The sequence below is a fragment of the Pezoporus flaviventris genome, unplaced genomic scaffold (genome assembly GCF_033815535.1).
Source record: "Pezoporus flaviventris isolate CSIRO_AGI_PZ_B2104156 unplaced genomic scaffold, CSIRO_AGI_Pfla_v1 ptg000078l, whole genome shotgun sequence".
Classification (NCBI taxonomy): Eukaryota; Metazoa; Chordata; class Aves; order Psittaciformes; family Psittacidae; genus Pezoporus; species Pezoporus flaviventris.
Window position 1 is genome coordinate 8,737,212 of NW_026892626.1, and position 27,556 is coordinate 8,764,767.

General features: G+C 49.3%; 1 protein-coding gene across 1 annotated transcript; it reads right to left on the minus strand.

Annotated features, from left to right (window-relative positions):
* Positions 1-1,740: 1,740 nt before the first annotated feature.
* On the minus strand, positions 1,741-27,295 carry TRAP1 (TNF receptor associated protein 1). The gene is made up of 18 exons (XM_061473967.1): positions 27,176-27,295; positions 22,535-22,702; positions 21,028-21,110; positions 20,509-20,649; positions 13,362-13,433; positions 12,518-12,678; positions 11,185-11,294; positions 10,912-10,985; positions 7,996-8,151; positions 7,493-7,613; positions 7,291-7,360; positions 5,959-6,106; positions 5,250-5,435; positions 4,555-4,693; positions 3,980-4,065; positions 3,299-3,444; positions 2,837-2,909; positions 1,741-2,557 (listed from the first exon to the last, which is right to left on the minus strand). The coding sequence occupies exons 1-18, from the start codon at positions 27,261-27,263 to the stop codon at positions 2,456-2,458; spliced, it is 2,124 nt and encodes a 707-aa protein (XP_061329951.1). The 5' UTR covers positions 27,264-27,295; the 3' UTR covers positions 1,741-2,455.
* Between the last annotated feature and the right edge of the window lie 261 nt (positions 27,296-27,556).

The window sequence follows — 27,556 nt, forward strand, 5'->3', positions numbered from 1 at the left end:
GGCTGCTGATGTGTGCAGTGATGAAGCTTAGACAAAGCATCGGACAAAGTGTCATGATAAAGTATGTGAGACTGGGGTCAAAGCACCCTCCTGATCCTGCTGCTCCTTGCTGCAGAGGGGCTCTCAGGACTATCACCACCTCTTGTGTGTTTGATGGGTACAGTGACAAAGGGTAGGTCTGCACTCCAGTAACAGAAATCTTATCTGATCTTTTAGTCACAAATCTCTTCTGGCAAAATATTAGCACCTCGGGACTGCTGGGTTTCCCAGAGGATTCCCAGGATGGGAGAGGTTAAAGATACGTCAGTTCACAGCAGTCTCACAGTCAGCTCCACTTCTCACTGCATCCAATTTCATAAACTAGCACCCAGCTCCAGGCATTCCCTCAACAGACACTATTTTCAGGCACTCTGTGAGCAAGCACCAGGTGACCAGCCTGCAGGCTGATGCACTCAACTGCCGCACTGTTAGCATCAGAAAATCACCAAAGGTTTTGATTTCTTCAGGCTCTGTTAGAATCACAGAATCATTTAAGTTGGAAAAGATCTTGAAGATTGAGTCCAACCATTAACCCAGCACTGCCAAGCCCACCGCTAAACCATGTGCCTAAGCACAAGACCTACACGCCTTTTAAGTACCTCCAGGGATGGGGATTCCACTGCTGCCCTGAGCAGCCTGTTCCATTGCCTCATCATCCTTTCAGGTAAGAAATTTTTCCTAATATCCAGTCTAAACCTCCCCTGGTACAACTTGAGGCTGTTTCCTCTTATCTAAGGGAAAGAGACCGACCCCCACCTCACTACAACCTCCTGTCAGGTAATTGTAAGACAGCAGTAAGGTCTCCCCTGAGCCTCCTTTTCTCCAGGCTCAACACCCCCAGTTCCGTCAGCCATTCCTCATCAGACTTGTGCTCCAGACCCTTCACTAGCTTCATTCCCGTTGGACCTGCTCCAGCACCTCCATGTGTTCCTCGTAGTGAGGGACCCAGAACTGAACACAGTATTCAAGGTGCAGCCTCACCAGTGCCAAGTACAGGGTGACAGTCACTTCCCTGGTCCTGCTGGCCACACTATTTCTGCCACAATGCATCAGAAGGGGTGTAGGACGTAAAAGGTGGCTCCTTCTTCTCAACACCCTCCAAATCATCACATTAGTTCCTCTTCTGCATCTGAATGAAAATAAAATTTTGGGTTAAAACGGCACCCTGTGCAGCAGGCCCTTGCACAGCCAGGCTTCCTTTAGCGTAAAGGGCTGGAGGTTGTCCTGTCCAGCAGAGCATCCAAACAGTTAACCACATCCAGTTCAGGAATCTTAATCTGGCAATTTAAAGATAAGCTAAACAAATATCAGGGCTACCTCAGAGCCCCCACTGAGCAGAAGGAATTCTTGTAAACCAGTTTGCATGGTGTAAACCAGACACATGGAGGGAAACCCAGTGTGGCATTTTTCTGTTACAAATTTCTTCTGTTGAAGAGCCACTGTTCCTTAGACAGGACTCAAAGAGCCAAATTCCATCTTTAAAGACAAGGCTAACAGGGTTCAATAGCTACAGATTCTCCTGTTTTCCCACCACACTCTCTGCTACTACCTACTGCTGTTTTCACAGCCCTCCCTCCCACCACTGACCAGTGCCTGATGCCCTCAAGAATCAAGCAGCATCTGAAGAGAGAAGAACCAATGAATCACCAGCTGGAAGACACAAAGACCAACAAAGTTAAGGGGAACAAAGGAGTAGAGGCATCTGGAAAAGGAGTTTATTTGTCATAAATACAGATCAGCTGGACATGCAGTTTATCCACAGAACAGGCAAAAACCCTGGAGACTCTCCAGAAAGCCACACGTTGGAAAGCTGTTTCCCAATTACTTCCCCTTCTCCACAGCAAGACCAGGATGAACTCAACTATCCAGCAGCTCAGGGATCTTTATACTGACATGCTCCACCAACAGTCTCTGTGCCTGCTAATGGCAGCAATCCATCTCCACGGCTGCAAAGTCCTCCTGCCTGGTCAGAGGTGGAGGTTTGTTAACAAATTAATTAACTCTGTCAGTGGTGCACAGGGACAACGGATTGGGGGGGCTGCATTCACAGACTTAACTGGGACTCTTGCTGCCAATATCTGTTTTGGTTAAAGGCCATTTCTAGAAACTACAGTATGAATTGAGGCTCTTCACGCTTGTGTCAGAAATGTGGGTATATTGTTTTAGCAGTAGCCTCTGGATATTGTTCCCAAGACCATCACTCTTTGCACAGGTTGATGACATATGCTCTAATAATTACAACTGGCTCCTCCCTGTGCAGGGAGGGCTGGAAGTCCCCTCCATTCTCCCCAGCCCTCTGCCCCGTGAACCCATTACTGCACAGGGCCTGCAAGCAGATGCTGCAATAGTTGACAGAGTTGACTGCACTTGAAGGAAGAGAAATCGGCACAGAGTTCATCCTTCAGTCTTCTGTGGCTCAGTTCTTGTCCAGGATTCTGGTGAGGAGTTCATTCAGCTTGTTCACCATTGGTCTGGGATCCTCATTCAGCCCTGCTGCTATCATGGCATTCTCATAAATCTGAAAAAGAGAAAAAAGTATTAAATAAGGAGCAAGAGCAAGCTGCATGAGAGCTGGGGAGGGAGTGAGTGTCACTCTCCAGGATTTGCATGCCCAAACCAAGTACATCTTCTAGGCCATCAGGTAGGAAAACACATGGACCACAAATACCAACAATACCCAGAGTGGGGTACCATGGGAAGATGTGATTCTGGTCCACTACAAGGGCTTCACCACACATGATCTGCAAGGTGGCTCTGGGGAGAATGGTGCTGCTTCTGGAGAATGCCTGGCTCTCACCTGATCAAGCAACAGCTGGGCCAGATCAGGCTGACTGTCCTTCAGCTCGTTAAGCTTCTTAATCAGAGCATGCCTGGAAGAGAGAGAGCAACACTGAAACTTGGTATTTTCGGACTCAATGAGAAATCTATTTCCAGAATGAGCAGCTAAGACAAGGTGGGACAAAAAAGGTTCTACCTAAAGGCCAAAATAGCTCCAACGATTCCTTGCTCCTGCTCTTAAGGCTTCTTGTTTCTCTCCTACCCTGTTCTAAAATCCTCATGGACCCCAGAGGGCTGGACATAGCCTGTGTGGGTGGCTCATGTCAACTTTGCCATGCAGGCTCACATATTAAAACCCTGTTAGCACATGCTGCACTTAAGGAGAGCTCTGCTAACTGGGAACCTTACATTGCCTCCCCTCTGCCTCCATCCCAGGCAGCCTGCTGTGTCCCATGCCTAGCACCAGTACTGTTCTGCTTACCTGGTGTTGATCTCCAGGGTGGGCTGCAGGAGCTGGGCACGTTCCTCTTGGGTCTTGGCCAGCTGCTGCATACGCAGAAAGTGGCGGGCAGCCCCCATCTCGAGCACAGTGATCATGGCAGGGTGGGTGTCCAGCCGTGTAGTCACCTGCGGCAAAACCAGCCGTCAGTGCTGAGACGGAAAGTGCATGTGGGGGAGGTTCAGGGACTTGCAGGCTCCCCAGCACAGATCCACACCAAGCCTCCACATGATTCATCCCCACCCCACAGGAGCTGCTTAAACCAGCAGGAAAGCTGGAGGCCCAAATGGCCCCACTGGTGCACAGGCAGTAGCTCATGGCTGGACCCAAAGCACTCCTTACCAATAAGACTTTCCAGTCCTCAGGCAAGAAAGTCACAAACCTGTTCTGGTAACCTGAGCCTTAAGCAGTAAAATGGGCTTTGCTCATTACAGCAAGATGTGGTCCTTCCACTGCCACACTGCCCATTCAAATGACAAATGCCAGCACCTATATCATTTACATATATCACTATATACAATATACAGAGATGAAGCACATAAATAATTTCTCTCAGGAAAAATCTATGGCAGCACATCCCCAATTAACCACCGTCTTTTCCCCCTAGATGCCCCTAGACTTCCATGGATCTCCTGTACTCACGTAGCCACACAGAATACCTACCTTAACGCCAGTGACTCGAGAGCCTAAGGCATTTCTCATCCAGGCCATGAGATCCTCAGCCTCTTTCTCTGTCAGACGTTCTGCAGCTGGCAGGGGAAAGAGGGCACATCTGAGCATGTGCCTATAGCGTGCCAATGGACAGTGAGCTTTATCCCCAAGATCAGTCCATTTCATACCTCTATTTACTTTTCTCTTGTGGAAATGGGAAGGCAACACCACCTGGCACACACCTATGTATATGACCTTGCCATACCCAGAGAGGGCAGGCTCATGCCCTCCCAGTGCCTGCCTGTCTCTGCCAGGGCACCAGATGTGTGCACGTTGTTAAACTTGAACCATGGAAACTCCACCTATAACACTCCATCTGTTTAAATTACCAAATTGCTTAAATTTTGTTCATATGGGATGAAATGGATTTAAAAGCACTTCAAGTTGCCTCAGAGCATGAGAATGGCAGGATGAAAGGAATGCTCTTGCTTGCATGCTCAAGAGCTGCATGAGGACTGGAGGAGGTGTACCCTCACTGGCTGGCACAGGGCTGCAGGACTGTCTGCAGCAGGGGAGCATCATGATACCTGGGCTGCTCTCTTCAAACTTCTCTTCCTTATAGTGATCAACCACAATATCTGTCTCCACCGAAATCAGCTTCTTCTTGTCAAACTCCCGAAGGTGCAAGAGTGTCAGCTCATCAAATTGCTCATAGCAGAACAGGACCTGTGCCAAAAAAGGGACAACACATTGCTTGGGACAATAACACCATTTCCTCCTTCCTAAGGCAATTCCACACCAAACAGTGAGAACATCACAAGGAAACTAGCAGGTTCAACCCCATGGTGACTATCACTCAGGGTTCTGAATGAAAGTGAACCCTTGGAGGGCTTTGTTACCATGGGTGGCAGGTCTGCAGCCAAACAAGTCTTGCTGCCCCATGGTGAGAACCAGCGCTGCCTCTGATCCTGAAAGGGCCACTTGCCTGCAGAGGGCACTTGTAATACCACTACCAGCCCTGCAGAGCAACTCTGGGGCTCCTGCTCTGTGGTTCAGTGAAGGTTTAGACCGATGCACTAACAGCCTGCACAGTGCATGACAGCTCTTTCCTGGCCTCAGGCTGCAGGATCCAGTCTGAGTGGGGACAGGGAGCACAGGAAAAGACACTGCAGTAGTGGGGTCTGTCAGAGGCCTCAGTGCCCTGCTCAGCCCTGAGGCCCAGGTGAGCCATGACCACAGATGCAGTGACTCAGGGTGTTTCACTGGCACACTGCTCACCCACCTCCATGTCCTTTTTCTTCATGGCCTCAAAGTACGGGGAGTGCTCAGCCAGGTGCCGGTTGGGTGCACACAGGTAGTAGATGTTCCTGCTCCCTGCCTTCATGCGGGAGGCATAGTCAGTCAGGCTGGTGAGCTGGCCTGCAGGCAGGGATGACGATTCATAACGTAGCAACTTTGCTATGTCCTCCTGGAAGAAATGTGCTCCTGTGAGCTGGGGGCAGGCAACTACAGCTCTACTTGACCACTGCCAGGCCCAAGAATTCCCTTTGTAGCATGCAGGCCTGTTTGCAGCCCTGTAAAAAGGCTCAGGGGACTCCAAGTCCCTCCTTTCCTGCTCCAGATATTAAGGAGGGAGAAAAGCGACCTAGACAGGATGTAGGTCAAGCTCTCCTGGAAATATGAATCCAGGCAGAGGACAGTAGTAGTGGAAAGCCCTCCTTCATTGCCTGCTGTAGTTCATATTGCATCAGGGAGAGCTGAAAACAGTGTGGGTAAAGAGACTCCACAGAGTCTCAAATTAAGTGGGAACCAGCACCTTGTCAGAAAGAGCGAGAGTTTGGGCAATAGAGAATCTGCAAGTCTTGTTACACCCAGGAACACAAGCTACGGGTGTGTAAGATTCACAGAGAAGTAGCAGTCCCCTCATCCCAGGTCATGGTAGGAGCCAGTAATCTTTCCCATCAGATGCAGTGCTTCAGGACTCCTGGTACCTTGACATCCTGCTCTGCTATTGTGACAATCCCCTCTCTCATGAATACTCCGTAGTCCTCAAAGAATTTGGCATATTTTTCAGGGTCCTTCTTGCTCTGGTCTATGAAGAACTTGATCAACTTCTTCTGCAAAACATCTCGGAGCTTCCTGCAGCAGAAATAATTCTTTCTAAAGATAGCTGCCAGACCAAGAGGTTTTGGGTGAACATCTCTCTCCTTGCGCAGTGTTTGAGAGATGCATTTGCAAACTTGACGATAAAGAACAAACTGTGGGTCCACTGTCTCCTCTCCCTCATGGCTCTACATCTGTTCTTTGTATCTCAGTCAAGAGCAGCTCCTGGGCTGGAGAGATAGCTAGAGCTATGCTACAAAAGTATTGCTGAAGGTCAAATCTTCACTAACTCGTGACTCAGTGATGCTGTTGTACATAACAAACCATGCACAGGGCATCTGCCTCACTCCCACAGCTACCCTTACACATGGGAAGGAAGCAGCTATAGAAGGATTATGCTTGGAGGAATGCTTTCTGAAGGCCTGAAAATTGACTGTGAAGTGACTGGGTTTATTTGCCGACTATATTGAAAACAGAGGCATTTCCCTAGCCATAGAATACAAAGTTAGCCATCAAACTTAACAAGGTAACACCACCACTGTTAAGGAGCAAAAGCCTACTTGTATATTTCCTTCAAGTTCCAACAATGGCAGATGTTTGAGAGGGGACCTGAAGGACAAAAAGTAAAGAAAAACTTACTTCAGATCTCAGGGGTTTTTAGAGGACACTGGTCTGTGGGCAGTCAGCTTTGCTGGGCCTTGGCACCAAATGAAAACCCTGCTGGCTGGCACTCAGTTTTAAACAAATGTGTGTGTGAGTGCAGCAGAGCTTTGAAAGAAGTCTGGGAACAAGAGGCACAAGGCGCTGTTTGAAGATCTACAAGTAAATAATGGTGACACTGAAGTACAGCCTAGCTTCCTAGTACTGACAGCTTTGGTTTTGTTTTCCAAACCACTTGGTGATGCAGACTGGACACTTTAAATAGCAAATCCACTGGTACTGCCATAGACCAGAGATACTGAAAGGCAGCCTAGGACATTAAGGACACATGGCCCAAGCAGGTGGCAGCAGATTGTATGACACAGGACACCCAAACCTCGAGATGTGACCAACATGGCTGAGAAACAACTCACTTCATAGACTACAGAAATTCTCAAGAATGAAAATGCTGCAGTTTACATGCTAGTCTTTCCAAGTGCCTCTAACTATCCCATAGTGTCCCCTCCTCAACCAGCAAGAAGCTGGAAGAGCCTCAGCAATCCACAAGATCTCTTACTTACCTGATCAGTGCACTCTCCTGCAGCAGCTCCCTGCTGAGATTCAGGGGTATATCCTCACTGTCCACAACACCTGGAACAGAGAGCAACCCATGAACAGTGAGGTAAGCAGGAATGTCAGGTGGAGGAAGGCAAGGCAGCCCCTCGCCTCACTCCCTGTGGAAGCTATGGTCCACAGCCCATTATGCCTGGTCCCAGCACACACCTCTAAGAAAACGCAGCCATTTAGGCAGGATGTCTGCAGCTTTGGTCTGGATGAGAATTTTGCGGCTGTAGAGGGCAACGCTGGAGCCCAGTTCCCTGCTGATGTCAAACATGGATGGTTTCTGCAGCAGCAAGAGACAGAAGGGTAATACCAACACTGTTCAGGGTGCCCAGCTGCACACTACCCTGCAGTATCTCTGCGGCTGCACCAGTTGACCAGGTCATACTGTGGTCTTCCCTACCAGTGCTGAATCCAATGAGAGCCAAAATCTTGGCTGTCTTCCCTAGGGAGCTACCTGAGCCATCTCCCTGCTCCTGTCATGGCTCAGTATCCCCACAACCATCCTGTGGCACTCAGTCCACTGCATAGATGCCACACTGGATATTTCTCCTTGTCATTCTGCAGCTTTATCTGCCTCCTGTCCATGAGGAGCTCTCCTATTCTCTCCTCTTCAGAGGAACTGGGCAGATGTCCCCCTGTTCCCTGGATAGAAGGGCACATACTTGCTCAGGCACGTAGAAGATGCTGCGGATGTTGAGGGGAGCATCAGTCTTGTAGTGCAGGATGTAGCGGGGCTTGTCATAAGCCTGTGCTATGAAGCGGTAGAACTCCTCATGCTGCCACTCACCGATATCCTTGGAGTCCAGCATCCAGAGTGCCTGTGGAGGAGCAGGGACATGAGTTCCCATCAGCTCTCAAGACCCGTGGCCTCACAGTGTAAGGCTCTTTCAGAGTTATACTTTCCCTCCAGGATGCTGGAGCAAGAAAGTATGATCTTTCAAAAAGACTCCTCTGCACAGCCCAAGGGCAGTGAGATGTACTGTGATTCAGGCACATTATCACAGACTAACAAATTACTGCTCCCCATCTGATCTCAAGTCACTTCCCATAGAGGTGGCCCTGCAACATACATCAGGCAGCTTTGTTTAAGCCAAACAAAAGGGATTTGGCTAACTCCCACTGCCTCACACTTGGCATCCTGGACAGCTACCACAGCTCAGCTGACTGGCAGCACCGGTCAAGCATCTCAAGGTTTGACCAGCAAACAAAAGAAAAGTGGAAGTTTAAGTGGGTCTGTTTCAACCAGCCAGCCATCCTGATGGAGGTCACTAGCACTATTGACATGGTTTACTGGTGTACTTGGGACTCCTGGGATAATGGTTGGACTTGATGATCTTAAAGGCCCTTTCTAACCTAGTCGATTCTATGGTTCTATCATCCCACCACCAGGTCAGCCAAGTGCTTGTGAAGCAACTCCCAGATTGCCTGTTTTCCATGGGTTTGTTTTGGAGCAGTTCAGGAGATGCTTTGTAAACCAATCGTCCATCCTTGCTGCAGGGCCAGAGTGCTCCAGTAGTACCATTTTACATGCTAACATGTGAACTGAAGTCGTAAGCTCCAGATCAGGTGCTTTCCAGTGGCCATGCTTTCCCCTTGCTGCTGCTCTAAACCCTCCAAGGCTTTCTGAAGCATTCAGCCCATGCTCACATCACATGAAAGTTTTCAGTACCTCAGCAGAAGACCAGCATCTAGGAAAGACATGGGAGGTTCTGCACATTTAACAGGCATTGGATATCAGCTAAGAATCTTATGTCCCCAGCCAGGTGAAGCCCACTACAGCCACTGTCACTCACTGCTACTCAAGCCCTAATGACAGAGCGATTACTGAGGGCAATGCAAACATCCAGCCCACCCTCCACCTACCAGAATCCAAGGGATTCAGGGCCCTGGTACCCCTACCATGCTGCCATGCTCCTTAAAGCTTCAAAGCTTCTTCTATCTCAAAGCCTTGTTCCATGAGTGGCTTCGTCACATTTCCAGCTCACACAAGTGTCCTGGAGGGTTTGCAGGAGCAAAGGTAGGATTATGGACTCAACTGGGTACTAAGGTGTTTTGCAGCAGCTGTTGTTAGGTAAAGTGCTGCTTCCCCAGAGGCTTACTTGTAGCTACAGTTATCACAGTTACACCAGAAAAGCCTCTAACTCCACATAGTCCACTACATGGCAGGCATTCAAGAGCTTATCTAGGAAAATCCACAGCAAGTAACTAACTAGGGCTCTGTTTACAGTGAACTGATGATGATATCTGGAAAAACACAAGAATAAGATCTTGGGTAATGCAAAGGCCTGAAACAGGAGCATAATGAGAATAAAGCTGTTGCTGTAGCCCAAGGGAAAAGAGACTTTCTGATAAGAAGATAAAAGTACACGACTCTATTAAGCACCCCTTGCTCTAGTACTACTCTTCTCTAGGGAGCCTGTTCTGTTGATTGCAAGGTAGAAAGTGCAAACAGCTTTCTAAGTCTATTTCTAGTTTTGTAATTTGAGGGAAACAGGTATAAAGTCTCTGGAACAGAAACACTATTACACAGGAATCCAAATAAATATCAGTGACTGATAACAGCAATTACAGAACCTTAGATAAATGATAATGAATTTAAGTGCAGGCTTGAAAGTTTATGCATTCAGTGCCACATTCCAGCAACCAAAAAATCCACACACATGCTCTCTGCCTGCTCTCTTAGGTAAGGAAGATTTAAACAACCAGAAAAGGAGAAGCTGGAAGAAAATGATTCATAGTTTCTTGTTTTAAAGATAATTAATTTCGCCAGACTCCTGCAACTGGGCCAAGAACTTCCTGACTAAAATAGAGCTGGCTGCAATATAATTGCAAGTGGGCAGAAAATGCATCAAGCAGTGCTCAGCTAGGAGCTGTGAAGAAGATCAGGCTGTGACCTGAGCCACTTAGAAAGCCAACCATTCACTGGCACTGGCTGTCCCATGCTGAAGGACAAAGAACTGAAGCAAGAGGTGTCAGCACACCAGTGATATGAGCAATCCCCACACCACTAACATGTCACCTGGCTGGAACAGTTAGAATAAGTATTATAAAGCACCGAAATAATAATTCTGATTAAGGGAAGATCCAGAAGATAACTATAAATAAAACCTGCTTTGCTAATCTACAGGAATTCTCTCCAACAAATGCAAATAAGCAGTTCCAGGCATGACTTCTGCTGGATTTTTCGTAAGAGCAAGTAGAGATAGGATAAGGGGGAACAGCTTTAAACTGAGGGTGGTGAGGCCCTGGCACAGGTTGTCCGGAGAAGCTGTGGCTGCTCCATCCCTGGCAGCGTTCAAGACTACGTTGGACAGGGCTTGGAGCAACCTGGTCTAGTGGAAGGTATCCCTGCCTGTGGCAGGGGGGTGGAACTGGATGATCTTTAACATCTTTAACCATTCTATGATTGTAAGATTGTCTTCTTTTGTTCTAACTCACTCATCACTGCAGGGTCTGTGATATCCTGGACAATCCTCCCGATCTCCAGGGACAGCAGCAGCTCTATGCTGTTTTCTGTCTCCTGTGGGGGATTACAGTGGTTCACCTCTACAAGTGACCTCAAGAGCCCTCCTGCTCACCTGCAGTGTGTTAATTCTTCTCCCGTTGAGGTACAGTGGGAAGCTGATGAAGTTGCTGTATTTTGTCACCACCTCTGGAAAGGAGACAGAAGACACAGAAGAGCTGCATATAGGAAAACCACAGAGTTAAGAATTTCCTCAGTAAGAGCAGATGAAAGGTGTTGCAGGAGAGGAGAAATGCTGTAAATGCCCCTCCCACTCATGGGGCACCAATAGCCTTCACACAGCCCCATAGCAGGTAACAGCGTAACAGCACTTGCCTCCTCCACTCACCCTTGACTCGGTCTTCATTTGCAAACTCCTTGCAGTCTTCTTTGAGATGAATAATAATCTTAGTCCCAGTTCTGACACCAGATGCTTCTGCAATCTCAAACATTCCTGAACTAGGATTAGAAACAGACCCTGTGTCATTTTGTGCCTCAGATACACCCATGATAGGACATTAAAATGTTTTATTAAATTAAGAGCACACACAATACTTCAGTGTCAAGCAGAAAAGACAGAAAGTTGGGAATGCCTGAATGTTCTCTGTGCCCCTGAGAAGCCCCGCCGAACATGTCGCTGTCTTTCCTACAGAGACTCCACACCCAGCACACTGGGTGTTTCTCTGTAAAGACACCAGCAGCCTCTACTGAAAATGAAACAAAGTTCAGGTTGGTTCAGCCTAGCCTTCAGCTCCTCTCCTACATTTCCTACAATGACTGCAACACCTAGGCTCCTGCCTTCTCACCTGTCAGCTCTGACATGTTTGCAGGCCGTTGTTCATACTCCACTGGAGAATGCAGTGACTGGTTACAATGAAAAGCAGCTGTACTCTGCTGAAGACAGCCCTTCTGGATGACCCCTCATACCCTACTGCTAAGTGAATGCCATATGGGGATCAAAGACTGGTGAGCACACTGACCCAGGGCAGAGCCAGCAGCAGCAATGACAGACAAGCAAGCCTTCAAAGCGTACAGCAGTACAGATTGCAGTGTATGGCAGCCTGACTACAGCCAAGACAGTCTGATGTCTCAGTTACAAGATGCTTTTTCAAGAATTTAAATAACAGTAAATTCTTTATTCCTAGGAGATTTTAATGGAATGCAAAGCTTGTAAACCCCAGAAGCTTTAATTTCAACATGGTCCAGCAGTCCACAGCTTTGTCATCACTGATGTTTGCAACTTCAAGCAAAAAGCAAAAGATGAGCACACAGATCTGACACATAGAAGACGTGCCTACAGAGCCACAGCATGGCACAAACCCTGCTTACCATGGGTGCCCTCAAGCAAAAACCCAGGGGATGACTAGGCCAAAGAGGTTAAATATGTCTCTCCAGTCTGGGGCACTGCTGAGATGATTGCCTGCCAGCAGGGAAGGAACAGGCGAGGCAGGTACTCTCTTTGTTCACAACATGCCTGCTCCAACAAAGCAAGTTTGTCCTTGTGGTTTTCACCCTAGCACATCTGGCTGCACTTTGTTGCAATGTATAATCTGTGCAGGATCTAAACCAGTAAGTGTGGTTATGAAAGACAACACAAGCCCCATCTTGATTTGCACAGCTTTCAGTCTGTGCCTGGCCTGGACTCAGTGCTGACATGCTTCCATCCCATTCTGCAGCCTTACCCGTCTGATGACCAGTGGTAGCCTGGGCTCCCTGGCTCTGCAGACTGTGAGAACACCTCCACTTTATCAGCCACCATGAAGGCTGAGTAGAAACCCACTCCAAACTGGCCAATGATTTTACTGCTGGCTTCAGCTTGGCTCTGCAAAGCATCTAGAAAAGCCTAGAAGAACAAAGGAGACATAAATCACCTGTGATGTCAGGTACCATCAGGAGGCTGCAATCCACCCTCTGGCTGGGCTCCTCATGCCCTGATGCAGCCCTGTGTCAGGTACCCAGGCCAGCAGCCCAGCCTCATCCCACAGTTCCACATTCAGTGCTCTGAGGGCAATGCCCAAGGAAAAGGGTTTTCCCACAGGGGACTGCACCTCTGGAAAACAGGAGCATTGCTTAGGGCACTGCCACTAGGAGTAAAGGAGCACAAGCGATGGCTCAGTCAATCAGAAGCATGAAACCTTAAAACAGTGACTCCAGCGATGAAAAACAAGATGAGGTATATCTATGGGGGCACAGCTGCTGCCCCCTGGACAGTGGGTGAATGCTGAGGGAACATGTGCCCCTCCATAATGATGGCCTAGGGAGGAAGGTGTTTGGGAGCGAGGGCAGCCAGGTGCAGCAAGATTACACGCAGGGCCCATTAGTGCTGCTTGAGCACCACAGCACACACCATTAAGAGCTAGAAGACTCCAGAGGTAGGTTTCACTTTCCAAGAGGGGTGCAACTTCACAGCTGTGTCAGGGGCCAAGGGACAAAATGGAATGAGAAATTACTGGGAGAACAAAAGTGGCTGTAATTGGAAAAGACTTTTCTAAGGCGGGGGGAAAGGGATGCCTCATCCCAAGTTACCTTTGAGCCTGATCGAGCAATGGTACCGAGGTTAGAAACCAGCTCCTCCTGGGTCATCCCAATCCCTGTGTCCTGAAAACAAATGGCAATTGTAGCAAGAATATCAGTAGAAAAGCACTGCTTTAGCAAACAGCAACCACACAACTTCTGACTCCCACTCTCTCCCAGCCAGCTGAGCAGAAAAGGCAAGAGGAGGCTTCCAGCTGTAACTCTGCCTGTTCATGGTCAGGACAGTGGACTGAAAAGGCATGCAGCTCCAAGGGAGCTTTTCAGAAAGCTCAGAGACTCAAGCCATTTCTCAAGAGAAGACAAACCCATGCTAAGACAGGCACAGGACAGTGCTGGGAACAGATCTCAACTCAGTCACAGCCTCCCTGTGCCAGCTGTCATGTATGTACAGAGAGAGTTTCCATTCCTGAACACGTCCAAAGGGGAGGCTGCGAGAAGCAGATGGGGACCCGATCCTCTTGTACCCAGAATCTGTGGCAGAGCGGCAAGTCCCTTAACTCTGAAGTAATGCAGACCCTTGTCTATAAGCACCACATTCACTGATCTCCATCAACTCTGTCTTCCCCTCACATTAAGCTCCACAAGACTTGAGTATGAAGCTGTCAATGCCCAGGTCCCTGAGCACTGGGTACTGCAGTGCCCATGGGGACAGACTAACACCAGCCACACCTCGCAGTGCTCTGTCCAGGTTTCAAAGGCACACAGTTTGTTGTCATCACCACTATTAATCCAGATTGCATTGCTGTGTGCAGACAAACATCTCTCTGCTGCTAGCACGTGCCCCTCAGGCAGCAGGCCCTGCAGCAGCACATCCAGAAAAGGCTGCAGGAAGCCTCAGAGTGGGCTGCAGTTTCATCTGTTCCCACAACATATTTGCATGATCCCAAGACAACACGGTTAACAGCAAACCCCAGCTAGAAATGACCACACAGGATCCCAACAAAAATCTTTCCCGCTTTGTAGTCCAATGTATTTTCAGACTTTCTTGATACACATCTTGCAGAGCAGCAAAGGGCAGGCTAATGCCCTCCAGGATGCCACTTCTGAAACTCCCCTCCCCAAATCCCAGCAGCTTCTCTACCTGACAGAAACATCGGAGAAGCTAGTCTTACAGGTTCTCTGAGCCACTCTGTGAGGCAGCAGCATAGTGAACATGAGGCAAGTGAAAGGTGATTATTATCCACACGAGAAGTTCAGCTCTACTCCAGTAGGGGTGAGCACAGTTACAGCAGCTGACAGCAGCCTGCACACCTGGAATGGCCAACATGCTCACAGTGTTGTTAATGCAGGGTGGGATTCAGTGTGCAGGAGTCAGCAAAATGAGCAAGGGCAGAGCTGGCTGCTGATAGATGGCTCAGAGGTGAGATGCCAGAGGGCATTCTGGCATATCATGCCTCTAACCACCCATGCGGGGCATTTGCTGGGCTTATTAGTACCAAAGTAATGTCAGTATGTGTTTTGTAATACAGTGTTTAACTCCACTGAAGGATCAAACTGCTGAACTTGTGAGGTGCTATGTGGGTAAGACATTTTTCTGCAGCCCCCCAAGTCACAGTGCAGCAACACCTTTCCCTTGATTAAATACACTAAGGCCAGTCAGTTGACTTGGCTGAGAAAAGGGATGATGCCCAGTAAAATCTCAACAGCAGGAAATGAAAAGCCAGGAAAAACAAACAGGCTATGGCAAAATCTCAGGAATCTGACATGGTCCCTTCCCCCAGAGAAGAAGAAGCCAGAAAGAAAAGTTTTCAGCATCTGGTTCAGGTTTTGTTCATGCCAGACTCTGAAAAGAACTCTTAAATCCTCTGATCCAGTCCTATTTATAGCACAGCATGTCATTCCAAATTCCAGTATGTTAAAAAAATATATATCCCTACCCCATGAATTTATTTGGCTATTGAATTATAAGCGCCCTGCTAAACTTATTGCAAAATGTTTAATGGCAGTTCCTGCAGACTAGTTAGATGAGGGTGAATCGCAACAAAGAAAGAGAGCACGGCTCAAACACTCTGCTCGCCCAACAGCCCGAACCGCTGCCGCGGAAGCCGGAAAGTCCTTTGAGGTGGCAAGCGGAGATCCTGGCCGGGCAGACATTTCCTACTGCAGGAAAACACCTGGGCAGATTGCGAGGGAAAAGCCCTCAGGATTCAAACCGCTCTGGCCGCGGACGCGCTTCCTGCGGCTTTCCTGCTGCGCTTCTCCGCTCCCTTCACCAGATGGTGCTGCGCTGGGGAACGGAGAATAAAGCGGCGGCGAGACGGCAGAGCTCGGCCGCTGCAGAGCAGGCCCATGGGAGGCAAATGAACCTGCCACGAACAGCCCGCCTCGGGCTGGGCCAACGCGAGCGCTGGCAGCTCCATGTAATCCAAAGAAGGAGCTGGCGGGACTTCCACTGCCCGTCTCACACCGCTCCCTGCTACGCATGCTGCTGCTTGTGCTCTGGATGTCTTCACCAGGAACCACTGTGCCATCACACAACCCCCTCGAACGCTTTCTCCCCCTGCCTTCAGTGTGTGTGGAAAGTTTCATGAGGCTGCAAACAGCCACAGTAGAGTCACTCATACAAGCACGAAGCAAACGGTACACGGGGCTTCACAAATTACAAGGTGTGATGGGTATGTTCAAAGTGCAAAAATGCTTCTCCACACCTTGGAGTAACCACCCACTGCGTACCATGAAACAGAGCTCAGCGCGCTGACACTTCATTAGCTGAAGGTTAATTACAGAAGCCCTTCTGTTACTGAGCAGAACAACAACCTACTCACCTGGTTGAATTTCCCTTCTGGGACTTAGGGTGCAGAGTGAACAGCCTCCCCCTGAACCATCCCCTCTACTGCCCTGTCCCTCTGCAAGGAAACACCACAGGACACAGACCTTCACCCCATCTTCTGAAGAGCTCTACAGCCAAACTCATTGAACTACACTTCTAAACTAAGTAATATTTACCCTGAAGAGACAGCAGCTGAACATTGCTTTTAGCACCTTTGTGTGTGTAAAGCCCTCACAGATGCAAAGCCTGCTGTTGAACTGTAGAGGACCTTTGTGCTTTCCCTGCATTTTGTTCTAACCTTTGTGGTGTGAGTGTTGGACACTGCAAACAGAGGCTGTTCTGTGTAACAATGGCGGGGCGAGAGAACTGTCCTGCATGCAGTACCTCAGGGCTCCCACAGTAAAATCCTCCATGTTTGCTCTGCAGCCCTGAGGGTCTCCCTCTTCCTTGATGAAGTGGTAAATGAACACCTTCAGCCCAGCTATCTGTCTCATCAAATCAGTCAGTCCACAGCTCTTGATTTCCTACCATACTTTTTTGGTAAAGCAGAAACCAACTGTGCATAATTACAGAACAAATTAGTTTAAATCAACAAATTTCTTAGTTTAGCTGGTAAGCAATAACCTCAATAATGTAACATCTTTGCTCATTACCCAAGTCCAGGACAGTAGCTGCACTGAAGCAGTGTTCTGGTTTAGAACCAATATGGCATCTGCAGCAACACCCAGCAGGAAGAAAAGCCACAATAAGACTGAAGCATACAGACACAAAGTACTCTTGGCCTAGTACATGGAGGCTGTCCAAAGCAGAAAGCCTGAGGGTCTCTTTCCTTCCAATACCTGTGTTAACATGATTTTCAACAATGCTGAGCACTGCTACAGACTCAGCCTCCCCCAACCCAGGTCTAAATACCCACTGTTCAGAAAAGTACTTCCTTCTATGCATTTTGAATTACTCATTTTAAAAGGTGACATGCTCCTATTCTGGCATGAAGAGGAAGAAAAGATGCTGCGCTTTCTTTCCTAGGCTGCAGGTTATTTGATACATTTATATTTCTGGTTCCCTGGCTTATTTGTTAAAGATGATGCAACAACTGGAAGCTCTAATGGCTCCTCTGCAATCAGTGGCACATTTCCATAAGCTTAATTCCACCTAAGGCTTGTTGAAGTACAGGCAACTTTACTCCTCCATCTCCACCTGCATTATTGTCCACCTCTTGCTCCACAGCTTCCTCAGGCCCAAGTAGCAGAGGGATACTGCAGTGCTGCTCAAAGAGAAGAAGGACGTAACCCTCTCCCTACTGCAGCCTGGTAGCTGGACATGACCCAGCATGGAGGGGGACTGGCTCCCTGCCTGCACCAAGCTTTGGTGGACATGTGGATGCACCTGCATTGAACCGCTGAATTCCAGTTCCTCATCAGAGCCTCAGGACAGCCCCATTGCAGCTTTGTTGCAGACTCTGTATAACTCCGGGAGAGATCTGCTCAGTGATGCAGGGAGCAGTTGCAGGGAGGAGTGGTGTTTGCAGTCATTTTAACTCCTCCCAAATACAGCAAACTTGTTATTTTGTGGCTTCACAGGCACCGATTTTGGATGACTGCAACAGTGAGAAGAAAGCCCAGCAAAGAGAACTGAGCAGCCCAAGCTCTGGCAGCAATGATGCCCCTTACCTGTGTCAAAACAGCAGCCACACTCACACCCAGCAGCAGCAGCAGCTATGAGCTTTGGGAACATTTCCAACAATTTCCTCCAAACTATTACCACTGCCCTAGCCCTAAATGGAGCATTAACAACAAGCAGGGCTCCAGTGCCTGAGCTCAAAACCACACAGCAGTATGGCAGAGCTGTGCAGAGTAACACTGACACCATCACAGCCAAATGCCTGTCACCAGCCAGCCAGTGGAGCCTTGTGCAGGTGTTGAAGGAGAGATCTGTGGTCACAGGTTTTGGGTTTCTAAAGGGTTCTCTGTTCCCACCTCAAAGGGTCAAAAAAACATGTCTGGAAAGCCTCAGCCTGCAGAACTGCAAAGCTCTGCAGATCTGTCCTCACTGAAAACACACCCCTAACATTTTCAAATGGATATTCCAAAGAGATCTGACCTTGCAGGCTGTGGCTGCTACCAGATGGAGCTGTCCTAGAAACAGAACGAGGCAGTTTTCAAAGGGGTGGAGGACACAGTGGAATTTGCTAAAACAATGGGACTTTGGTGAAGGAACTGATGTGGTGTAATCCAGTGAACTAGACAGTGAACATTCCCCCTTAGCAGATAGAACACTTGGCAATGCTTAAGAAGAACATCACTGAATGAGGACATTGTTTTAAGTTTCTGAGTTGCTATGCTTGAGACTGAAATTCAGTCTTGGCAGAGAAGTAAACAGAAGTGCAGTCACTTACAAGAGATGAACATAGTCCTTTACTAGAGCTAAATAATCCCTGCAATGAACATGCCTGTAATGGAGATCGTCACATGTAACAGATCTGCCTTTTCTCAACTGGTGAGACAAAAACAAACGCTACAGGGCTTGGAAGGAGAGAGAAGAGATGTAGAAGATCCAGAGGTGAAGAGTAGCATGAAGGTCTGAGGAGAAGGACCTAGCAGTGAGAGTGAGACCACAGGGCCTTTTTAGAAAGAAAACAAATTGGGGTGACCATTCCTACAGATCACATGTGAGGGACCTGCTGCACCTGTTTTGGTGGGTCCTACTGGGTACAGAAAGCAAAATAGCATTCCTGTAAGGTAGGGAAATGTTCTGAATGAGGTTTGTTCAAAGTAATCATCATATGCAGTATATTTCTCAAAGAGGTTATAAATAAACCCTTCACTGGAGGAAAGGAGCTTTAGGCACTGAGAATGAAACCTATTAAAAGAGATTGAAGTAGCACCGTTCTCTCTCCCTTCTCATGGCAGAACTGCTGCAGTTAAAGGCTTCCTAGTTAAGACTTACTTAATCGCATTAAATATGCACAGGCAGCCAGGTAGGGGGTTATAAAAAGAGCAATCCCTAACATGTCTCATTCGCTCTAATGTCAAAATGCACCCTATCTGCAAGGTGAGCAAACAGGTCTCCCTAACCAAATTGCCAAAGAAGGGGGCAGCTTCCACAGTCACAGGGCACAACTTGTAAGAATGTCTGGATGGAGTCAGAGGCCAATATGGTCTCAAAAGGGAAGGACAAGTGCAAGGCAGGACTGCCACCCTGCCTGGGGCTAAGCAAGAGCTTGGTTCAAGAATTGGTGTTACACAGCAGTTAGGAAAATGCAATAGTCAGGTGTGATAGGAATAGCAAAGGCTCTGCATTAAGGTTTGAGAATCTCTGGGTTGATGGCTGTGTTGCCCACTGATGATCACCAACTTCCCCATGGCAACCGCAGCAACTTGTTCTGCAGAGAAACATCAGTATAAAATAACTATGCAGCCTCTAACAGCCAGTGCTTTTGTCCCATGTGAAAAATACCACTGTGTGCTTTGCCTGTGCCATGGCTCCCCTGCACCTGCTGTGGTCAGCCTTCACTCACACACTGCTCTCTGCTTCGTTTTCCATTTTCCACAGCACCTCTCTCATGGGTGATACTGGTCCATAAGGAAAGTTACCAGTTTGCCTTCTTTGAGTTAAGAACTTTGCCAAGAAAACACCAAAACTGAACTTCAGCCTTCCACCCTGGACAACAGCCATGAAGAAGAGCAATCAAAGTACAGAGAGAAGGACCAGCTCCACTTTCAATCGCCACATGGAGGCCCACAGGTGAGCATGCTGACATTGCTTGTCCCCATTCTGCTAAGCATTTTGTCACCAGAGGGAATAATCAAAACCAGGGCTGCAGAAAGGAGGACAGATAAGTGCCATGGTACTGCCACAATGTATATAGCCCCACCTGTACATTAGAGCAGAACCTTAGCATCTGCTGGGCTTGACCTGTTCTGGAGCAGGAGACAAAACATCAGCAATGGGAGGTTAACACCTCAGACTTAAGGAGGTGAAGGAAATCCTCCCCAAAGGTCAGGATGAAACCAGACTCCCAACTTTTCCACCACTGAGAAATGCACACACAACTTGGGAAGTGCACAGGTAAGGTAGTGGGAAAAAAGGGACTGGTAGTTCCTCATAGGGAAGGAAGGAGCGGCAAATTTTCCTATGGGGACAAATGGGGAGCAGATACATCAGTGGTTTCTCATCAGATTCTGAGGTTACAGCCTCATGAACCAGGGTCCAGCTGAGGACAGAACACTTCTGTCAGACAACACTTCAGGCAGGCTTGGGAACCCACAGGACTGTGCTGCCAGTCAGCTTCCACTGATCTGTCACAGGACAGAAGCTAGCGATGAGAGCCCCAGAGAGTAACACTCTCCCGCTACCAAAGGGAGGTACCTGGATAGTGATGGTTCCTTTTCCATTGTCTGTCTGCAGATGGATCTCCATCTCTGGCAAGGCCTTCCCTTCTGCCATCAGCTGATGACGTAGTTTCTCCAGTGCATCGCTGCCATTGGAAATTAGCTCCCGGATAAATACCTGGGGATGAGACACATCCTGACCCTGCAGCCTGGCCTTGTCCACTGCATGGGACTCCAGAGACCTGGGAAATCATTGTCTACTCACAAACTAATTCCCAGCTCGCTAGCAAAAGAACTGCATTTCCCATTATCTGCCAGGAGAACAGTTTGTCTGAACTCAATATCAAAGTGCAGAGGCTCTGAGGCTCACCAGCCACACCTACAAATTGCTTTGAAAATACATTTTCAAGGTGTCTTAAGAAAATGTCATTCAACAGCCAGGAGTCGCTGGGAAACTGAACAGGTATTGTCCCAGCTCCACTGTTTTGGAGGTACCCCTTGACAGAGATAGGGCTTTCCCAACAGAAAATCTACCAGCAATTAGCGGGTGCCTCACCTCCTTTTCTGAGTACAAGGAACGGGCAACAATGTCCAGCAGTTTCTTCGTTTCAGCCTGAAATTCATGTTTAGAGGCTGCACCTAGAAAAAAATCACAAAGAGACCTTCAAGGCATTTTGCCAGGGTCCTCTTGGGCAGGAAGGCAAAACTGCAGTTTTACCACTTACTTCAGCTTCCCAGGAATGAAAGCCTGAAAAAGGATGGGACATAGGTAGCTGCAGCCTCCAAGAAGATGACAACAAAGATGGTAACATGCTGCCTATGAGGCAGCATGCTTTACCAAGCTGACAATTTGCCTCTGAACCTCAGCTCCTGGCACACAAACCTCAAGGCAGCCAAAGCCTGTGGTACTGGCGCATTGGCCACCCTGTCTGGGCTGCAGAGCGATCAGTGAATGAGAAGTGAAAGCTGATTCCACTTATTCCTAATGTGTGGCTCTTCCAGTCACCCTCTCAAATGCCTCCCATGGTTTTTAGCCTGCCTTCCATACTCTTCCTTGACTCAGTTTTCAATGGAACCCTCTGTATGTGCTCTGCTCCAAGAGCTTCTACACCCAGGTGGCATTTCTCATGCCCAAACAATACTCAGAGCCTTAAGCAGAAAAAGGCAGATTCTCAAATATCTCTCTGGATCAGACAAGGGCGTGCATATGTACAGTCATGTCTGCAGGTGGGTAGCTGTGCCCAGAAAGAGAATTTTCTTTGGGAAGAACACTACAAAACATCTCAGCTGAAAGACCACCTCTGGTCTTTTAAAAATGGCATTTTCTCCTGCCAGAGGCATTAGAGAACCCTGAAGCAACACGGGGAAAGCCATGAGTCCCACATCACCACTGCCATGCCTTGCTGGCAAGAATCTACATTCCCCAGTGACAGGGGCGAAGCTGGGGTGTGAACAGCAGCAGGAGCAGTGCATCAACCCCACTGTGTTCCACCCAGCCTGGCAGTCTCAAAAGTACCTGTCAGAAAAAACACGGGAGCACAGAGTTAAGATGCTATTTCTGTGCTTGAGTAACTCAAATGGCTTCGCTTTAATGCACCTCTCCCTGGAGGTGCAAAGCAATTAATTCTAACTAAAAGGTTGACACTAAGATTCTCATTAGACCTCTATGATCTACAGCAATGACTTGGGCAAGCACAGCCTGCTTCTGGGGCAAAAAGTCTCTTTTTAGGCAAATTCTAGTGCCTGTGGAGCCTCTATGCATATGTGTGGCCATCAATTGCCTGGCTAAGCCCAGAGATGCAACTTCTTCCAGCAGTCTTGATGGCCTCAATTCTCAGTGAAGGCCGTCCCGATTCACATTCCAGTTTTGGGCAGGTGATGGTGCAATACAGATTCAGACTGCAGCCAGGATGCAGTGATCAATACCTGCACCTCCTGCTGAGGCAGAAACACTACTGCAGAGAGCTAACCCTCGCAGTCAGGACACAGAGGCACCCAGACCTTGTCCCTGGTCTGCCTGCATCCCAGGAGTGTTCCCGCAAGACAGCTATGTTTCTGCCCACCTTTCACGTTCTCTGTGTTGTTTATGATGTTGTGCAGGGGCTCTTCTTCCTTCTCCTCTGCTGTCTGCGTGCTGTACGTCCGGACAGCAGTAATGCTGGCAGCAGGAATGTTGTACCAGAGGCTCCCATGATGGATTATTTGTTTTTGGAGACCTGCTGCTCCCTTTGCTAGAAGACACAATTGAAGATGTGTCAGTACACACCACAAGTACCAGCAGCAAACAGGAACACTCTTAAAAGGTCCCACTTAAGCAATCCCATGGGGAGTTGCAGTGCCTGATCAAGACTGAAGCTCCCTCCCAGTGGAACAGGCACCATTTCCCTCTGGCATTGCACTTGCTGCGTAAGAAAGGCAAAGTGCTGCTTTAGATTGTCTCTTCTGAATTAAAATTCTAGCCAGAAGATGACCATTAGCAGCTCTCACAACAAATTAACCAGTGAGGAAGAGGCAGTCTGCAGCTTTTATTGCTGTTACCTGGCCAAGCTGAAGACAACAGGGAACACTTCAACTCTCACATTACTGCCAGTGGAAACATAAAACCTCAGTGCAAGGCAGCCTGCACCTCCAGGAGATGCCTCCTCTGTTGGGAGATTAAACAAAGCCAAACCTATCCACCGGAAGACTGTTTGCAGCACTACAGAGCTCTGTCCAAAGCCAGGTTCTTGGTGTGATTTCTGCATTGTAGTGAGAATGGCCTGTGCCAGAGAAAGAGCCTGGAGGATCTGAATATGCAGCTGCACTGAGGTGGGAAGCGATTTGCCTTCCCCAGCCCTACAATGAACATAAAGCAACCAGGATGGTCTTGTCCGAGCAGGGAGAACCTGGATAAGCAGCAAGTGTCTGGAAGGAGTGAGAAGTCCACACTTTTCTTACACCTCACTCTGTGCTTACATGCTGTTCCGTAAAGCAAGGAAAGGAGGCAAACCCTACACAGCAGGCCTGCAAGAGGTGCGTTTCCAAGATGTCCTTCCTTTAGATGAATGGGTACAAACTCACTCAAAGACTGAACTGAGAACCATTAGTATGGCCAGAGTCCCCCCATGCACTGTGACCTCCCTGGAAACAGCTTCTGTGTCTGTCCCCAGCCCTCCAGTCCAGCTGACATACCAGGAGAGCTCAGTGCCCTCCTGAGCCTTCCTCCACCTTGTCGCAGCCCTGCAGTCAACTCTGCATCCCAGCCCTTTCACCAACACCACTCTTCATCCTCTGGCTCATCCTGGGAGGTCTCAGGCTCCCTTCACAAGTGCTATGCAAACCTCCTGCCCACCTCAGCAGGTTCTACAGCCAATACAGTCATCGAGAACAGGTCTTGCTGCTCCAGATCATCAGTCTGGGCTCTTCCTCCAGCTCAGATGAACACAAACCCCTGAGCTTTAACAGTACTTTTGGCTCCTACACCTCATCCTGAAGAGCTGATCGAGGAGGTTGTCAGTCCTCATTCTTCCTCCTCCTCACAGAAAGCTTTGATTCAAGATCCACTTTTCCAGCCAGAAGCTTGAATTACACCCCAGTCATTCTGCCCTTAAAGAAAAGAGCCCACAAATAGTTCCTAATGCATCTGAACACCTCCTACACACATAACTGTTCGCTCCCTGCGTCACAAACAGTTCTGCCGCATTATCACAGGACAAGTTTTTTATCTTTCATTCGACTGCCTTTGTTGGGCTCATCTGAGAAAGCAACAAGGAAAACAGCCTGGGAGACTGGAATGGAGAGCAGCAGAGAGCTCACCGTGTGGCCATCCAGCCCGTCCAGCACCGGAGAGGGCTGAGTCAGCCTGAGTCAGCCCAGGGATCACGCATTTATGTACGTATTTACACAGGGTTTACATATTTATGCTCATTTTATGCTCAGTGTAGGTTACTCTGAAAAATCTGCACATGTATGTACGCACACACACATTTTCCATCCAGCAGAAACAGAAGAGGGAATTTTGCTCCCTCCCTGACTCCAAGATCCAAGAGAAACAGGCCAGGAGCAGCTCTGTGCTAACCTTAACTACCATCAGATCTCCAGGCAGAGAAGATCTGGAGCCAACACACAGGTCACCCCTGTAGCCCATAACCACTGCCTAACTCTAGAAACCACAGCTATTTATAATTTTTGATATATTCATGTTTTTTTTTGTCCCCCGACCTCTAAAGCACAGTAATAAAGCACCACCCATCAGTTCAGAAGTTACTTGTGGATTTGTGTGATGTTTGGTCTTGTCATCCTTAACTAACAGCCCATCCTGTGCCAGGCAGAGACAAGGCTCATTAAACACAAGCTGCAGCATCTTCAGACTGTTTGACTCCTCCAGAGCCCTTGCCTGGCCAGCAGGGAAAGGCTCCAGGCAGTTTTGGATATAAACCCACAATTATCAGCACACGGAAGTTGCATCTGCTGAGTTAACAGGAAAAGTGACACCCAGAACAAGAAACAAATGCCTAAAACCAAGAGACAAAGAAGGAATGGCTCTGGCTCTGGATGAGTGCTGTGATGTGCTGGGGCAAATCGGGTCTTTCTGTATCGAGTTAATCAACTGCTAAGCTTTACCACATACCTTCCTTTTTGCATCACTGCCCCACCTGCACCATAGAAGATGGCAAATACCCACATTACTCTCCAACTTCCAGTTCTCGGTGGCTCCCAAGTGATCCTGTGTGTATGACCACAGGGCAGTTCCCCTTTGCATGTGGGGACCACACAATAGAAAAGGGAAGGACCCTCGGGCTCGGGGGCTCCTTTCAGTGCCAGATGCCTCAGTGATTCCCGATCCCCTCAGGAAACACAGCGCTTCTGGGAAAAGGACTGCTGTGAGCCAAGTCCAATGCCAGTTAGAAATTTAGGGTGGGGAATTGAGCACAAAGAATAACCAGCTCAAGACAAAGAGGAGAATTTGGGTCAGCAGAAATTACCATAACATGGTTGCTGTGCATTTGCAAGCCTGAGGATGCTCCTGCAAAGAAGAGCACGAGGTATAAGATGCTTCCAGGCCAGATCTCATCAGAAGAAGAGGCTTCTGAGCTGGGCATCAGATTCTTCGTGAAGCTAGGGAGAAGAGAGCTCCTGCCTGATGCACTCAACCCAAAACACCTCTCAAAAACTACACCAGTTTCAGCCTTCAGCAAGTGAGAGGCAAGAGAAAATTATGCCAACTTTGTGTGGCTGGAGGGAAGGACCAGCTGCCCCTGCAGCCAGGGATCTCTGCCTGCAACCAGGTGGAAGGACACCACCTTCTGTGCCTCCCTCTTTATTTTCACCCCACTCAGCTTCTGCTGACTATTTTTTCTGTGAAGGACCTGAATGGCAGGTTAAGGAATCAACCTCTGGCTGTGCTGGAGTCTGTCTATCCCAACAGAGGAATGTGGCTTCCCTCTCAGACACAGGCACTAACAAACCACTGGGGATTTCTGTGGTGGAAGAACTGAATTGTGAAAACACTGAAGCAGCACTCAGTGGCACAATAAATCTAACAGTCTGACCCTGATAGCGACCATCTTTGTCACACAGTTTCCTCTGTCACATTTTTCTCTTCATAACCCACAGGGAAACCACAGGCCACACTGACAACTTACAAACCCATCCATCAGGAGCCAGGCGACAGATAAGCCTGGCAGATACTGAGCAGAAGACATGCAGGAACTGTCAGCACACCCCTGATGACAGCTCACAAGTGCACTTCCAGACCGGCACACTGTACCGTAGATGGGACAGGGCACCCCATCATCAGGACCTCAGAGTTCCCACCTTCTCAGCCCTCAATCCTGCCAGCTGCCTTGGGTGGAATCCTGAGCACACCTCTGGGGAAAACAAACCCTCAGGCTCATGTGTATGGTTCTCTGGAACTGGAACAGTCAAAGAACAGCAACCCTGCTGCCTTCTCTGCTGCCTTCCGTGCTGCACACGCTATACACCCTACATTAGCCATGACATGAACCTGGACACACTATACATGCTGTATGAGCCAAGAGATGAAGCATGTCCATGAAGCATGTCCAACGCTACACGACCTGGATGCTACACATCCTATAAAGGCCAGGATATGAACCCACATATGAGCCAACAGATGAATCTGGTCATGTTGTATTACCTGAACACACTATATGCCCCATAGGCCAGCAATTGTACATAGCATATCATGTATCTGGGAGATGAACTCGGACACACTGTACACCGTGTATGAGCCAGCACATGAACCTGGATGTGCCATACGGCCTGGACATGTTTCACACACTGTATGAAGCAACATGGGAACACGGACACGTTCTTCATCCTACATGAACCTGGACAGGCTGCACACCCTATGGGAGCCAGCAGGTGACCCCAAGCACGCCGTGTGCCCTACGCGAGCCCGCGCGAAGCCTCTCCCCCCCCCCCCCCCCGCGAGGGTTGGGCCTTCACGGTTGCCGGTGGTGGAGAGCACGGGAGGCCTGTGGAGCCGCTGGCCCGCGGTCCGCCCGGACGGAGGCAGCGCTGCTTGTGCACACGCGGGCCCGGGTCCGCCCCCGAAAGACGCGACCGGCGCATACGGCAGCGAGGGCAGCCCCGGGGAGGCGAAGGGTCTCTCACGCCGCCCGCCCCCACGGCACACCCCCTGCCCGCCCGCCGGGACTCGGTGGCGGCGGGTGACGCGCGGCGGGGCGGACCCTGCTCACCTACGGCCGCCCGCGGCCCGGCCCCGGCCCTCAGCAGCGCCGCCAGGCACCGCCCCCGCCGCGCCACCGCCGCCGCCGCCGCCGCCATGCCGCGCGCTCCCGCCTCACGCCGCTCTGCTGCCGGCGCCCGTCGATGGCGTCACGCGGGCCTCCCTGACGTCATGCTCACGCACGCGCGCCACCCGGCGCTGCGCAGCGCGGCTCAAGCTGGATTGTGTCCGCGCGCTCGCTCCTCCGCTCGGTGCCCGCTCACCAGCTGCGGGGTGAGGAGCTCCCTCGGGAAAGCCGCTTCCCGCCGCGCTCCCTGCCCGGCTCAGCCCCGCAGCCGCTCCCCGTGCCGGGCCCCGCTCTGCTGCACCTTGTGACAGAGGTGTCAGGCCC